Below are 17,036 nucleotides of genomic sequence, written 5' to 3'. Positions count from 1 at the left end.
GAGTCTTGACCACAGGTAGAATCTGCAAAGGGATTGAAGGAGCTCAGGACTCAGTTGCTGTTACCTTCACATAACTAACTCATTTCAGCTTCTTCACAGATCCCAGCTAGTATGTGATGAGTTCTGATAGTCTGTGTATGGAGTAGTGCAGTTGATGAAGTAGATGAACATTTTAATGAAACTCAGGTACTTCAGTACCGAAGTATTGTGGAGGCTTTAGTTAAATTTACAAGTTCAGTAGTGATCAGTGCTTGCATGAAGAATAATTGATAGTTTGAGGCTTGCAGTTTGATAATTGACCTCCAATATCACTTGTAGAGTTTGTGACAGGAGATACAAGTGACCAATTGTGCTCTGCTCCTTGACAGCTGATTTATTTAATTTTTTAATTTTTTAAAATTAATTTTAAAAATCCAAGGTAGGAATTTTGCAGTTTTGATTCTAACTTTTAAAAATCCAAGGTAGGAATTTTGCGGCTTTGATTCTAAACAGGATCTGTTTTTCTGAAGTGTAGGGCAGGTTTTCAGAGAAGTAGGGGGGAAAAGGAAAATTCATTTATTTCAGAAATGAAATTAACAAAAACTTACACAGAGGTAAGGTTGGATTGTATGTGGTTCATCTGTGATTCTTTAGGCTCTTTACTTTCTCATTCCACAGCCCTCACTGATATAATTTCAGAGATAATTCAGGAGAACTAACTAGTTTCAGCTCTGGGTCTCACTATCAAAGGTGTTTATAGACTCCAGAAATCAGACAAAAATTATTTGAAGGCTCTTTTTCTGGAAAATGTGTATATTTATACTTGATTTTTCCATAGACTCTTTGAAGACAATGTGGTGCCAGTTGTCTATCTTGCCTCTGTTTCCACCCAAAATGATTTGAGTGACTAATTTATGTGGTTCTGAGTGGCTTAGAGCAACCTTAAATATCCTGTCATTGAAATTCCTTATCAGTTAGTAGCTTCTAGTCTGAATCAATCTGTTTTGAGCGTGTCATTCCAGATTGATTTTTGCAGAGCAAACAGCTCAATTCTTCTCCCTCCCCTCCCTTGCACCCTGCCCCAAACGACCAGGTATGATTTGAATTTAATTAACCAGGAAACCATAAATCTAAGCTGACGTTTTTACAAAGTCAGTTTTCAGAGCTGTGCTTAAATTACATCTTTAAGTCTGCTCAAGCTCCTCTGCTTTCAAAGGAACTTTGATACGTGAGGAATTTATTTTTTGTTAGAAAAATTTTAAATCTATTCATAATTGAGAAATGTGTGTGTTTATACAAGAGAAAAAAAACTTTTTATGTCTATTTTCCCTTCTTCCCAGCTAGAAAAAGTCTAATTTCAGTAAGAAGTCTATTTGTAGTGAAAACTGTGTCTATCTCAAGGGCAAGTTAAACTTCAGGATTTGGGATGTGATACTGTCAACAAGAGCTTAAGTAGATATTTCTGTGAACATGGTAGGTTACTCAGAGTATGGTTAAAAAATACTGGAGTATTGTAATACAAGTACTAAAATATCCCATATAGCATCACATGTAATAGCATTACATAGATTTGGAAGTCAGTTAGAGCACAATTGTAAGGAAAGGCAATTGTTTTTTGCATTTAGTAAATATTCTCCTTTTTTTGGACAAAGTTTTCCGTTTTCTTGCTATTCCAGGCCACAATGGATGGTATAATGGACATACCATAATGAAGGGTGAGTTAGTTCTTCAGGAGCAGAGATACAGGTCTAGTGGTTCTAACATTTCTGGCTGCTGCAACTCACGATACTTGATATGTCCTGTGATAAATATTTGTTGTCTTAACATAAACTAAAGTTTCAGCAAGTTGTCACTGGAGCAGAGGAGTATTTGGGAAGTGGAAAGTGTGAGTGACCAGCACTAGCTGTCATGCTGCTTTCTGAGCACAGAATGCTATTCAGTCAGTATGTTTGGTGTAGGTTTTTTCTTTACTTACTCTGAAGCTGTAGATAACTGCTTCCATTTGGTTACAGCATTTATTAGTTGTTAGTAAGTTTGCTGCAGTAGTGTAATTTGGTCATTCCCATGTTTTTCTTGGGCCTGATCCAAAAATCTCTGAAGCTCTCCATTTAATTTCAGTGGGTATTGGATCAGGCACCACAGTGGGTTGTTAGCTTTGTGTTAAATGCTTACTTTGATCTGATTTTAATCATTCCTCGTGGAATATTTGCTTATGTGTTGGCAACATGTGTAGCTTGATGAGTGCAAATGAAGTTGACATCTATCTGTACAATTTGCAAAAGTGTACAATCTGTACACTTGCAAAAAATAAATCCGTTAACAAAACGAAGCTTCAGTCATTGATGTTTGCAACCATCAGTTAGATCCACATCCTTTGTCAGACATTGAATTTCTTGGAGTTGTAGTTACTGTTGTTACCATAGAATGGTTTGAGTTGGAAGGTGCCTTAAAGATCCTCTAGTTCCACACCCCACCCTGCCCTGCCATGGGCAGGAACACCTTCCACTAGACTGTGTTACTCAAAGCCCCATCCCACCTGGCCTTGAACACTTCTAGGGATGGGGACTACCTTCTGGATGGGATTATCTTCTACAATTCTAAAAGCCAAACTTGTGAAATTTTATTTGGTATAACGAAGTACATTTTTCTTTTTTTTTTTTCTTTTTCTGTAATGAAACAGGTACAGCAAGTGGCTAAGCAATGTGCACTGCCCTGAGCCCGAAGGCACGTGGGCCTGGCCTGTCCGACATGCATCAATACAGTCAGTGGCTTGCAAGTAGACACGAGGCCAACTTGCTGCCAATGAAAGAGGATTTGGCTCTGTGGCTCACAAACCTACTGGGTAAGGTACAACAAGATGGAATGCAGATACTGAGAACACTTTCCACTGTTAGCTGGGAAATTCAGTCCTTCAGATTTCTTTGTATTTCAAAAATAAAGGGAGTGATGATTAGGTAGCTACCTCCACACAGTGCAACTGTTAGCAAGGTCAGAAAAGCTAGTGAGTAATTTGCCTCTACAGTGTTTGTGTGAGTAGCATAATTGGATCTTATACATTTCATGTTGGGTTGGGTTTTTTTCAAATTTCCTTTGAATATTTTTTGGCATGTGTTTTCTGTATTAATACCATTAAGCTGAACAGTGCTAATTGCTACCATCACCTATATCTTCCATTTTTATTAGGCCTCCTAAAGAGTACAGGTGTACAACTGTCTTGACCAGAAAGAACCATTAAATAGTTCTTTGCTGACCAAGCAGTCTAGAAACTGGTAATTGTTGCCAAGGCAATGCATGTGAAGACTTGTGGAAGCTCATGCATAGAGGAGTCTGACCTAGTACAGCTGGGACCTGGGGATTTTCTGGTTGCAGCTGTACACCTTGGTGTGTGAAGCCAAAGCATGTTGTTGAGGAAAGAGGATGCAACCTAAAATTTAAGAAAGAAATCACGTGAAGGAGAACAAATGAGATTATGTCCCTGGCAGGAAGAACAGAGACAATTCTTGGAGATACACAACTCATTCAAGAAGGTGGAATTTAAAAACTATGAGCCAGGAAATAGTATGTTGTTTGTTGAGAACACTCAAGGGAAAAATGGGTTTTGAGTGATCTCTGTAAGTCCAGAGGATTCTGCCAAAAAAAGTGTATGATTTACACAATACCTCATCGAAGGAAACATGCCAGCAGTTCCTCTCATTAAACAAAGAGAAGAAAATATTTCAGAGAAGGTGATTGTTTACATGAAACTTCCGTTGATGTTATTTTGGGGGAAAGTTTGGATGAGCTCTTTTAAATGTGGTGTGTGTGGGTTTGGAGGATTTGTTTATTTTTATTTTTTTTTCCTGGAAGTCTGTTCTGGTGAGTCATGGGCAGTGTGATGGCAGGTGCTGTAGTTAAACAATCTCAGCCATATCACACAATAATAAAGTATATCCAGTGTCTTTCATCTGCATGTTCTACATTGCTGTGTTTTCCCTTTTTTAAGAGAAAGGGAAATATCACTTATGTTATGAGAGATGTGGTCAGTAAGTCCAACCCATATCAGTAGAAGGCAATACCAAAATATTTTACAGGTAGACTTAACCCATTTTAGAGTTGGAACAGTTGCAAATCCACAACTGCCAAAGTGACATGTGTTTTATGGGACATATTTGTGTGGTTCTTCCATTTAAATCAGTGAGTTTTGAATATAAAATTGTCCAGGCAATACCAGAACAAAATCCAGAAATCCTGACTTTTCATTACAATTACCACAAGACAGCAATCCAAACTCTTTGAATCAGCAGCAGCACATTCCATTAAGGATTCAATATATTGTTTAAACGTTTTAAACAATGAAGTTTTAGTGAGTCACTCTAACACAAATAGAAGCTTGTTTGCAGTTCATAACAGAGTTCTCACAGTGATAAGTTTAGGAATGAGGTCACTTTTTGAGCAAGAAAGTAGCAACCAGCAGGAGGTTCTGAAATGCCAACTATAATTAAAAATCTGATTTTTCATATGGACACCAAATTCTGCACTGGACAACCTTCTTTTAATTAAGCAGCATATACAGTTCATTTGCTTAATGCATACCCCCACACCTTCTCACACCAAGCTCTTCTTCTCTGAGTTTGTGCTGAAGAACTGAAATTACAGTGATTTGTTGAACTGCTTTGAATTCCTGTGTAGACAGTGTTATTCAAATTAATAATTCAATTAAGCTGAAATTCACATTCAAAATAAATTAAGTGTGAGTGAATGAAAATAATTATTATTTGTAAAAGTATATTAACTCAGAATTCAAAGTTGTTTTAATTAGTGCATAATTTGGTTCAGACAGAGGAGGAATGTGTGAACATGTTGCTGTATGGTAAAATAGATACGAATTTATAGATTGCTGTTACCTTGTTGTAAAAACCTCTTTGTGCTCTCTCATTTATCAGCATCCAAAAAGATAGAAGAATATGCAAGACTTTTTATGTTTGTTTTGTTGTGGGGTTTTTTTCCTACATGGGAGAATTAATGTACTTTGCACTAATGGTCAGTAGATTTTCACATTTGTGGATGTGCAGGTAACACAAAACACATAATATTGTGTATCCACACCCTAACTTGCTCTGTTCTACAACTTATGTGGCCTCATTGTGTCTTTGTGCCAGTTTTAATGCCATAGGACTTCTCAGTTTATAAAGAAAATGAATCTGCATTTCAGTTCATTGTTACCATTTTGGGTCATGTTTCGTTTAATCTGTATTTTAGTCATTCATTTGTACTATGACTCAAGGACACAAACTTTTCAAACAAATTTAGATTTAAAAAAAAATTTTTAAAGAGTATTTTAGGTAAGAATAGGGCTGAACCTCTTTGAGGTAGTTCGATCAACTGATGGTGTTTTAGGAAATTTATGTGGAGAGGCAATTATGTCCTACATAGTGTTACTGGAAGTTGGAATGGTGATAGATTTGCATCAGCAAAACTTCACATGGCTTTGAAATTACAAACTGGAAAACATTATCAAGATATTGCACTTTATAATATGATTGAAGAGTTTTGATATTAGATAGAAATTAGACTTAGCTAGAATTTGTCCTTACCCAATTGGTAAATGAGGAAATGGAGATACATGCTGCAGCTGGAAATAACACTAAGAATTTTAACCCTGAGACTTTGGATGTTTTATTCTGATTTAGCATGGATATTGTGGTGGTTGTTTGGGTTTTTTCTGTAATCACTAGTACTTTTGTATGCATTTTTTCTAATTATTTTAGGAACCACGTCAGAGAAACTCAGAACTTCTGAGAGGACAGTTTGTCATTACAGCTCCATTGCTGAATAGATTTTAGCTGTCTGTATTCTGGAGGTTGGAAAAAGGACAGTGCAGATGAAATCAATGTGTCAGTTAGGATTAACTCATACAGTATTGTACATTATAGCATTTTCTAAGAGGGACGTGTCAGCGTGGTGGGAGCTGTGGTTTCTGTGTTGGAGAGGAAGGTTGGAGCTATGTGTCTCTTATTCTTGCTTCCCTCTGGTGAGATTTGGTATCTCAGTTGAGAGTGGCAGTGACAAAGTTAAGGAGATGAGTTAACCTAACTGTCTTGCAAGTCATGATCATCTCTTGGCCTTGTTTTTGTTATGTATAGAGCCAATGAAGCACTCAGAAATGCCTTCAATGCTGACAAACTCCAAATTTGGTAGATCGTGTACATAGTTACTTTAGTAGAATGCTCTTGTGGATACTGAAAAGTTCTGTGCCACCTTGAGCAAGCTGCACATGGGAATTAGCACATTTGGGCCATGGTAATCTTCTAGCAGAGGCAAAATGACCATTTGGAAGGTTGGCTAGTCTGCTGTACTCCCCAGTACTGTCTTGTTCTCTCTTGTGTGTCAGCAGAAGGGAAAGGGCTGACGTGAGGAGGAGTGGGACACCACCAGCCTGTGCTTTAGGACAGATGCAGAGAGATGGTTTCTGTTTCCCCTTTGGCTCTTGTGTGGAGCTCTGATTTTTTTCCCCATTCCTAGAGTTCATTTACAAGCTGCAGAGGGTTATATTGTCTTATATTCCATCAAACTTGATTCAGCATGTGGACAATGCCTTGGACACATCTGGACTTCAGGGTTTCGGTGCTGCGGCCTCTTTTTAATTTCAGCATGTGGACAATGCCTTGGACACGTGTCTGGACTTCAGGGTTTCGGTGCTGAGGCCTCTTCTTAACGGAGCTGTCTGTGCTTGAGAAGGGGCTGGAGAATGCAAGATGATGAGGAATTGGATGTGTGAACACTGAATGTTGTTTAGGGCATTTAAAATTTGCTTGTGTGCAAAAGTGAAGGAGGCTTGGAGAAAAGGAACAAAGAGGTGAAGATGTTAGGAGAGGCACTGGGTTGAAGACCAGGCTTGGTACTTGAAGGTATGTTGAAGCAAGTGTAACATTTGAGGGTTGAAAAGTGGAGTCTTCTGCAAGAAAACCATCTTTGATTCTGAATTAAATATTTCAGCTTTTCTTGCTCATTTTGCTATCTAAGAGGGTTCTGTAACAGTACATTTATTTTCAGTATCAGTTTGTTCACATCAAGCCAGAGGGAAATGGTTTTAAATGTCTGATAGTTCCAGTGGTTCTTCTGGCAATGATACAGTTTCTTAGTTGAGTGACTTTATATTTTTCTTTAGTATCAATATGATTTAGGGATTGTTTATATGTCCCATTTCAAGTGGTAATGTCTCAATGCTTTCAAAACTGTTTCTTTTGCTGTCAACTATTGTAGGGAACAGAGTAGCCTTGTCAGAGGAGAACCAGTTTGGTTTGTGCATAAAATCATTGGCCTTTGTTTCCTATATTTTTATCACGTTTTCTTATCACAGGTTTAAATGCCACATGACTCAAGGGGGTCTGGAGGAGTTATCTCACCAGTGCCTCAGGATTGCAGATGTGTTTCAGAGATTCACCTGAGTGAAATATTTCTGTTGTTAAGCTACTTGTTTGGTGTTACTAATGAAATGCACAATTACAATAGCCCATCAGCTAGTTGTGAAGCTGCAGTCAGCCTTACACTGAAGTTATTTAACCAAGTGTGAAAGAACTCAGTGCAATAATAGAGGAACCAACTAAATTTTAGTCCTTTGAGATTTACAGTCTCTCCACCGTCTTGTGAAACCTCTGGTTGTCTGAGATGGTCTGTGGAGAATGTTTCATCTTCGACCTCTTGGGCACACACCCAGGACATGGGCTTTTTTCAGTTTTTCTTCCATTCATTGCCTTGAGTCCCCCAGGACTGGGTGGCCTCACTGATAGCTGCTCACAGTTTCCACGTGTAGGTGTTCAGGTGTCACAGTTTGTCTTTTCAAGGGGCATGTGGTGGTTGTGGTAAAAGAGAGGGTAAGCAATGCTTGTGAGGTTCCAGAAAGCCTGCACAGTCCTGGTTTTTTTCCTCATACTTTCAGTGTTGGGGCTGCACAGTCCTGGTTTTTTTCCTCATATTTTCAGTGTTGGGTTTTTTTTTTATTAGACTTAATGTTATTACCATTCTATAAAAACATTGCAACTGCTTTCTTGTAATTATAGGGGGAGTTATACATTTTTAATGGAGTTTAATGTTTTTTCCATACAAATATACCGAGTCATTTTATTCCTCAGGCTATGAACATTACTCTCATTTGAATCAATACATTTCAACTGTTAAATATGTCAGAGTGTCTGTTTTAGCAAAGAAATGCCACCTTTTGGAGCCATAAAATACAGTGAATTGAAAGCTGACACCTAATATACTTTTCATTGGATACAGATGTTCAATGCAAAACTCATTCTTTCAGATTTCATAAAGGGGAATAGAACTCAAATAATCCAGCCTAGTGTACAATATGCAGTGACCAAACTGCTAATGCAATTCTGCACTTAAAATAATATAAATGCATTGTTAAATAGCAGAAGAAGATAGAAGAATTTTTCCATGTCTGTGTAAGGAGAAAATACCTCTAAATAGCTTTTATGGGTTTTATAACTTTTTATTATTATGAAAGAATAAATCTATAAATCATAGGCCAGAATAGATATGTTTAATGTGATTAACTTTTGTACCTGTGTGAAAAAATTATGCTTTGTAAACTAAAATAAAGATGTTGAGTAAGTTAAAAATATTTGAAATGAATGTTTATAGAAGAAAGGAGTCTATTATAAAATGTAATGCTCTTAAAAAGAAAGCAGTTCCTGTAACATAGTAATTTTTCAAATTTAGCTTTCAAATGGCTTTATAACTCTTGCCAAAAATGCTGATGGGGCAAATAGGAAAATATATAGGCTAGAATGGTGGCAAAGGCTTCTGACATGCTGAGATGTTCAATTTTTTTATCACTGGGATATTAGAGTTTCAGTCCTGGTTTCATCTGAGCTGGAGACACTGCTGAAATATTATCAGTTGGGCATAAGCTAACTCTGAATGTCTGGAGTGTAACTGCTGCTCTTCTGCCTGGAGAAGTCATTTAGGTATACAGGAGCTATGAAATGGCCTATATGGCAGAAGAATTAAGGGGGAATAAAAAAAAGGGAAAATCTTCATGTTAAACAGATATTTCTGGAGTAGAAATGTGTTAGAATAAGCAAGTTAATTTCAATGAAAAATAGAAGTCTTCTGTATCTGAAGATGATTTGTTGTAAAGATATTTATCTTGGTTTTATCTGACTTTATTAGCTGCTTTTTTTTAACTGGCTGAACTGAAAAGACTTACATTTGTTTTTGCCCAAAAGATACTAAAGTATCTAAAGGTTTTCAGGCAAAGGCCTAGAAAAATCAGCTTTCCTATAGCATATTTTCAATCATATTGCTTTATAATGCTACTATCTTCAGTGTTGTGACATGGACTGTCAGATTACAACGTACCAGCAAGATGTGCAATATTTTTTCTTATCTACTTCATTTTTGTTACTTTTGAATGTTGGTTTTCCCCTCTCTTCTGAGTGAAAAGATACAGAAAAACTTTGCTTCACTTTTCTAATTTTCCTAGGGTGTTTTGACAGAGAAATGTAGTGAACCTGTTCTAAACAGATTCATATTTTCAGTTTCCAGACATCTCATGGAAGCAGGAGTGGATCCAGGTGGGATGAGGAACCACTCTCACTTCAGTATTGGGTTTTTTTTGTTGGGGTTGTTTTTTGACAGAGTAGACTATTGTTACTAATGTATGCTGTGTAACAGCCTATAAAAAATGAGTTTAGAGTTTTATTGCTGTTCCTAAATGACATATGTAAATGTAGGGAGGAGGGAATAAATCCTGTCTTAGTAGGAAGAGCAAGAATTAGTCCTTGATGTTCTCTTGTTATTACTAGAAGTTAAAAGTGCTGAGAAATAGAGCTGCTGATCCAAAAAGTGTCCAAAGAGAAGACAAATTTTTTAGGAGAAATGTGAAATTTAAAACTCCTCAATAAGAAATAGGTGTATTTTTACCTAGAAAGACATTAAGATCCTGGGAGTTCAGTCTAGGATGATAAATGATTCCCTGATCATCTTGTCTGTCCTGCCTGGTCAACCTGCACATCTTGTCATGAGACTAGGGATCCTCTTCCAGGGGGATGTAATTACATTTATTGTAAGGCTTTGGTCTGCCATAGCAGAGAGGGAAGCTGGTGGCAACTGAAGTACAATGTCATATAGAATGATATAACAGTTTAAATATTTTGAAATCATTATTTTGGCTTTCTTCTTTGAAAATTTTAATCTGCATGACAAGTAGATACATAACATGAAGCTTCACTCTCTCTTCAGTTTGTTTGTTATGTACCTAACTTTACTTCTGAAAAAGCACTTTCACAGTAGCATTGCAGACACTGTAATATCTTGCATATTTCTTGAAGGATCAAGACTTCTAAAAAAATGTAGTCCTTTCCCTCTTGATGTGGTTTTCTACTTCTGTTACAAAACAACCTGTTAGCAGCTCTTACACCACAGCTACACATTCACACTGGTGTGCACCATTTGCCTGCTGTACTCTCTTTTAAAACATCATGTTGAAAGCACAGGATTTTCATAAGCAAAATGAAATATGTGGAGTCTGATATGCTAGAATTATTTTTCAAGCAGCACATGCCTTCCCAAAGAAATCATGTTATTTTTTCATAATATCTACAGGTAAAGTAGTACTGATGTTATTCACTAAATATTCCAAGTAATGCAAGTTGCTCAGTTAAAGCATATTTCAAATTACTGTCAAGATTTCTATTGACTTCTCTTGGTCCACAGGAGCAGTCTGTACTATTCTATGCTTTCTGCCATGTTAACTTTCTGTTTGCTGTCCAGGTAGAGAAATAACAGCAGAAACCTTTATGGAGAAATTGGATAACGGTGCGTTGCTTTGCCGGTTAGCTGAGACCCTGCAGGAGAAATTTAAAGAAAACAGCTTTGATGCAAACAAGCCTGGCAAAGTAAGTGTTGGTCAATGTTCTGGCATGTAATAATGCAAACAAGCCTGGCAAAGTAAGTGTGTTGGTCAATGTTCTGGCATGTAATGTATGAGGTATCTGACCATTTTGGTACTGAATATTGTGCAGTTAAGAGATTTCATTTGTGGAGACAAAATGGGCAGGGAGGTAATTGCTCCGTGGAGCAAAATAAAATTGGGGAAATGATATTTATTTGGTAATTATTAAAGTAACTACATGAAGCAGATGCTCAAAAAAATCACTTGTAGCATGTGGAGGGTAAGACAGAACAAGATCTAGCAGTGGGATGTGGTAGCTAATGGAGAAAATGTGATCCTTGTATTTATTTGCAAGGGGAATATTGAGTAGCTGTGGGAAGTTCCTTTTCTCTGAAAACAGCTCTAGGGAGGCCAGTAATAAAATTCTATAGTTAGTTTTGGTGCTTTGAGTTTAAAGGTCCTGTTGGTGTACTGGAAGGGGATCAGCAAAGAGTTGCAGGAGTGATGTGGAAAATGTGAAGCTTAGAAGATAAGAAAGAGTTTGGAAGGAGAAGTTTAAGATCTTGCTTGAATGCAACCTCCCTTTAAGTTAAATTATTTTCAGAGGACAATCTTTCTGGGAGAAATTCAAGAGTGCAGAAATTTTCTGGGAGAAGTTGAATGAAACAGTTAACAGTTAAAGCCTTTACTGTGAAACTGTTTTTATTTTTATTGTTAAGTTCAGATACATCTTCCTTGAAAGCTAAAACAGGCAAATACAGAGCAGGTAAAAAAGAGCCCAGGAACAGAAATCATCCCATGCATATTCTATTCTTGATGTTTTCATAACTACTCTGCAGCAGAAATTAGGGCAGAGCATAAATTTTGTCAGCCATTCTGATAACTGACAGTCTGTGCAAGTTGTTTTTCTTGGTTCCAAGTTCATCATTGTTGTTGCAGAAGAAATTGTCTCCACTAAGGCAGGCTTTATTTGATTCATTCTTTGTAAAGTAAAAGGAAGAGATAGCTGAGAAGAAAGATAAGAGCTGAAGTAGAGAAGAAAGGAAGATTACCTCCACAAAGGAGGAAAATACAGCTGGAACTCATATTTCCTATTTCAAATTATAATCAAGACTTGGTTAGTAGAAGTACTGGTGACTCCTGAGTTCCTCTTTATAATATGGTCCAGCTTGTCTTTATCTAAATGTTGTGGTAGCTTCCAAGTTGAGAAAACACTTAGAGCAGTCTTTTTGATTGAGCCTAGGAACTAGCTAGGCAGAAAGAAGAGTTACCTGTTTTGTTTTTTGAACCTAAGTTACATTAGAAGCCTATTAGACATTTGCAGTCCTATATGTTGTCATTACTCAGGTTTTGTTTGTCCTTTCTTTGTCAAGGCTGGTGTAACTGACAATGCAATTAAAGGGGAAAAAACCTGCTCCACTGCTATTTCCTCATGTTTTATACTTAGTGTAGTGAGAATTCAAAGAAATGGCAGAGTAATAGATTTGTGTCATTGTAGACTATTAGGGAGCTATTCATCCTTTCAGATTTTAATTCCCTGTGTAGCAGCCTTAGGCAATAGGTCTAACCTACACATTGAAAAATTTGTCTTTTGGTGCCAAGGAAATTTATAAGAAGATTATACTGTATGGAGTTTAGCATAGTAAGAATTCCAGAATCCTCCCCTGAATCATTATTATGCACTCTGTTAATAATACATCTGGAATTTTGAAGCCATTTGAGCATTTCTCTGTGCACAGGAAAACAGAAACATGGTCTTTCACCTAGGTGCCCTGCTGAGTTCACTGGCAGCTGGAAGAAGCTGCTGATTCCTCCTGAGTTCAGCCTCTATCAAAATAGATAACACACTTTTATATCCATATATGTAACTCTAAATTTTTTTTGAATAGAAGCAGACTGATATAAAATGAGTGGCTGCCAGGAGAATCAGCTTGTAAGCAGCACCAGGTTGCAGCTGAGTGAGGAAGACTGGATAAGGCTGTAATTAATGGGGGGAGCCTGTATAATCTTCCTAAGGCCTTCCACAAACTTAAAGATTTGGTCTGTTTCATAAGCAAAGTTTTTCCTTGTATGCAGACTTCTTCCTAGATGGAAAAGCTCCATAAAATATTTTGGGTTTAGTTTTCTCTTCGAGGGAGTTCTGCTTGATACATACTACTGATCACAGATTCATTTGTGCAGCTCTTTGGGTCTCTCTGGCCAGTTTAGCAGCTACAGCAGTGGATGTAAGAAGATATTAAAAGATGATATTGCATGCACTGACTCCTTCCTTAAGAGTCTGAGGAAGGCAATGAAGTTGTGACTTTTTATGTGTGAAGGAGATAAAGGAGGCACTTTTTCTGAGTGGGTTAGGATTCTTGAGTGTGGAAAGAGGAGCATATGATGGAACCTGCAAAATCAGGAATGGCATAGTAGAAGTTCAGTTTCTATATGGAATCTATGGGATGTTGAATGAAGCCAAACAAGCAAAAGAGGGGCCTTGTTTACAAATCAGTTGGAAAATTGTCAAGGAATGTAAAAATTCACCTGTGTTCAAGTAAACACTGAATAAGGTAATGGAAGAGAGATCTCTTGGCAGGTTGAATACTAAGAAACCTCATCCAGATGAGGAAGGCCCTATAGATGAACATTGGAAGTTGAGAAGTGTAAGAGTCACTCATGTTCTGTGTGTTATCACTTCTTGGGGCTGAATACCAAGTTGTGCAGGCAGAAAAAGGCAAATTATCCTTTCGCAACAGTCAAACTTCTAAGAAATTATTTTAAATTAAATTTGTACTTTTTGTTTCTGTATAAAGCCTCTAAGCATCTAAAAATACCACCTGGATCATACTCTGCTTTGGAATCTGTTATCCAGGGGAGTAGTGTGTGATCTAGAGCATTGGAGTTTGGCAGCCTCTGGTGTTATTTATGCATTTATCCACTGAGCTTAATGCCAGAATAAGCACCTCTGGATATCACACTAGATCATCTGAATGTGTATTCCTTGTCTTTAACTCCTTAACCTTATGCTGTTTGATTTGTTAGTCATTCAGTAATAAGATATGAAAAGAATTTCAGTTTCCAAAAATGAAGCATTTAACAGTTGTTCATTTCAGATGATGGTAGGTGCTAGGTTCTTTTGCAAGTCCCAGAAGACAATTTTCTTCATTGTTAAGCAACTAAACCATGACTCAAAACCTGATCATTTGGAAGACATTGATGTTGCATCTGATCCTTTGCTGTAGACAGACAACTTTTGAGTTTTAAATTATAAGCAATTTTTAAACAGGGAGGGCAGTATTAGGCTGGTGTGACTACATGATATATTTTTAAGAGTAAAAATCTCCAAAAAAGAGGAAAAAATTACATCTTTTACAGTCACAAATAAATCTAACCATGTACATTTATAAAATGACAAGGAGATGACTGACATCAATCTTAATAAATACTCAAGATTTGTATGGTAGTAAGTTTTTGGAGCTACCTGTGCTGCTGCTGCTAATGATCTGGTATCTAGAAACTATAGGCTTATTATTATAGCAGCAGTTACTCCATAAAAGTAATTCATGTCACAGGATGCCATTTTGTAATTCTCTCCCATTGGCTTGGATTTCATCTCCATGCTCTCCTGGCAGTATTTTACTTTTCCTGACAGTATTTTACTTTTTCTGACAGATAGTTAATAGGAAAATTTCACAGCTGTACAAACAAATTCAGAGCATCAAGGCATGTGCAGTATGCACAGAGCCTTATGTTGGGTTGGGCTTAGTTTAGTGAGACCATTAATTAATACTGTGAAATAAACATAAATAGGGTTATTAGTTGGTACCATTTTTATGGTAGCTGTTGTGTAGAAAATAGTGAGTAAATTTTGTCCTTGGATGTGCATATGCACTTGCATTGAAACAGCCTATGAAACAACAATTTCTGTACACACAGAGTCCTGTATTTCCTAATTTCATGAGTTTCTGTCCACATCTTACCCAGAGTCATATTATCTGAAGTGTATTTTGAAATCATTCTGTATTCAAAGCTTTCACTTGCTCCTGGGAAATGTACTTGGTGAATCTGATGCTTGGTGAGCATAGATCACTGTGGCAGCATCGACAAGTTTGCATCAGATGAGATTTTTGGCCTGGTGAGGGTACTTTGAGGGTCATGTTATGCATTTGGAGAGTTACAATTAAGAGAGAGAAACAACTATTTGGGATGGAATTTTTTGTGTCTTTAATTAAGTTCTAAGGTTGCAGTTAGATTTTTCAGAGGTGAAACAATTCAGCTGTTTCACAACTGAAAACTGTTTTAAATTTCAAGATGTTTTTGTTTCTAAAGACAGTTATGTACATCTGTGGAAGTAGGGGCAGAATCCTGTAAACTACAAGACATGAAAAGCCAGGGAATGGACTCAAATTCTGTCAATATTGAAAGAAGGGGCAGGAGGCAAAAGAACAGGGTTATAAACTGGAGGCCCAGTAATTTCCCACCTCAGCTCTAAGCTTACTATTTGCTTTTGGGGGAATACATATCTGTGCTTTCACTTTCCACATCTGTACCCTGGGAATACTGTTCACTGTACAACAGTGACTTGATTTGTGAACACTGTGAAGGGCTTTGAGCACTTTGACTGTTGCAGCCCCATTTGGGGAGCTGTGATTACTGTCAGGTAGTTCCCATTCTGAAAAAAAATTATATTTAGCTCTGCTCATTTACAAGGAACATGGAATCTCATGGCTCACTAAACATAGGTGAGAGACAGATCTTTGCTTGTGGATCTGCTGCTTCAAACAGCTTTGGAGCCACAAGCAAATGTAGTGAATCTAGTCCTCCTGAAGTAGAGAATCTGGACCAATAGTTTAGGATTTGACTGATCTCCTTGAGTGAAAGTCAGGATTGAGTAACAGCTTTGGGGTTAGTCTGTCAATTTATAAGAAAAAAAAAATATGTTTATGCTTGTTTTACCTTTTCAGTCATTCCTTTGCCTCAAGAGAATTATGTGAATGGAGAAATTACTAGAATCCTGGAGGTTCCTGAGGAGTAACAAATGCCTCTGTCTCTCCAAGGCAAGCACCATCAAACAAAGCAAAGTGTCTGGCAGCAGTTTAGAAATGAGAAAACTTGTTTTTAGAAAATCTTATGTATCTTTATCTTGATATATTATCACATAGGTTAAATGACAAATGAATATGCTACTGTAAACCCCATTTGTCAGGAAGAAGGAAGAGCTGTTCAAGTCTTGGCCAAGGTGAGAGAGTTATATAGATACCATAAGGTTAAATTGTAGGATTTTTTCACAGAAGACCATACACTTGTGATGAATTGTAGAAGATAAAATAAGTCATGGTAGTATATGTTCACCTAAACTGATTGAATAGGAAAATAGTTACCAGTTTCCCAAGGCAGCTTGGCTGGTGGGCAGGAGGTAGGATCTGCATGGCATAATGCAAGGATTCAGTGGTTGGTCTGAGATCTAACTAAACCTCAATAAAGTAGTAAAGACCAAAGTATTTCTTTTGAAAATGAGAAGACTAGTAAAAAGGAGCATCCATAGATACAACAGAGAGGATTGCTTCGATGTCCTTATAAGTTTGGAAAGGGTATAAATTTTCATGCCTGAAGGTGTAACTCAAGTTCACATGGAAAGGACTAAACATAAATTTTCTCTTTGGACAATCTCTCCTACGTTTTGGTCTGCTTTGAGGTATTTTCCTTTGAAGTTTGTGGATCTTGCTGTTAGACTCTAGATGGCCAAGTTAAAAGTCTGAGTGGATTACCATGGTGGTTTTATTCACAGTGTAGGCTTCAGTTTCTCAAGGTTATCTGTGTCCTATAGATGGGATGGATATACAATATTGTGTAAACTTAGTGCCTTGAATGTGTCTGCCCAGTGTAAAGAGTTCTCAGCTGCAGCTGAGCCATGTTCAGCTCTTCTCTGTAAGTTACAAATCTGACTCTCCAGTCGAGAATTGCATGGATGCTGTTACACTACGAACAGATCCTTTGTGGTCTGGGGCAGCAATTTGCTTGTCTGCACACTTGTACTTTCAGAAGGCTTTTATTTTGCAATAAAAGCTTGTGGAGCCAATTTCTAATCATATACAACGTAGATATGGCTCTCATTTACTTGGGAGGAATAAAAAAATACAGCATTGTCTTTTTGTGTATTAATCTTTGTAGTGGCAGACTGATGTGGATA

The 17,036-nt window shown here is 37.2% G+C and overlaps 1 protein-coding gene across 1 annotated transcript in view; it reads left to right on the top strand.

Moving 5' to 3' along the window:
• The first annotated feature begins 2,647 nt into the window (after nucleotides 1–2,647).
• The window catches only part of GAS2 (growth arrest-specific 2), a 34,851-nt gene continuing 20,462 nt past the window's right edge, over nucleotides 2,648–17,036 (top strand). The window contains exons 1-2 of the mRNA XM_009080393.1: nucleotides 2,648–2,821; nucleotides 10,744–10,868. Of these exons, the coding sequence (XP_009078641.1) occupies nucleotides 2,680–2,821; nucleotides 10,744–10,868 (267 nt within the window). The 5' untranslated portion in view covers nucleotides 2,648–2,679. The remainder of the gene's footprint in view (nucleotides 2,822–10,743; nucleotides 10,869–17,036) is intronic.

Source organism: Acanthisitta chloris, unplaced genomic scaffold (assembly GCF_000695815.1).
Source record: "Acanthisitta chloris isolate BGI_N310 unplaced genomic scaffold, ASM69581v1 scaffold27248, whole genome shotgun sequence".
NCBI lineage: Eukaryota > Metazoa > Chordata > Aves > Passeriformes > Acanthisittidae > Acanthisitta > Acanthisitta chloris.
Note: the sequence above shows the minus strand (reverse complement) of the source record. Positions and strands in the feature narration are given on the sequence as shown.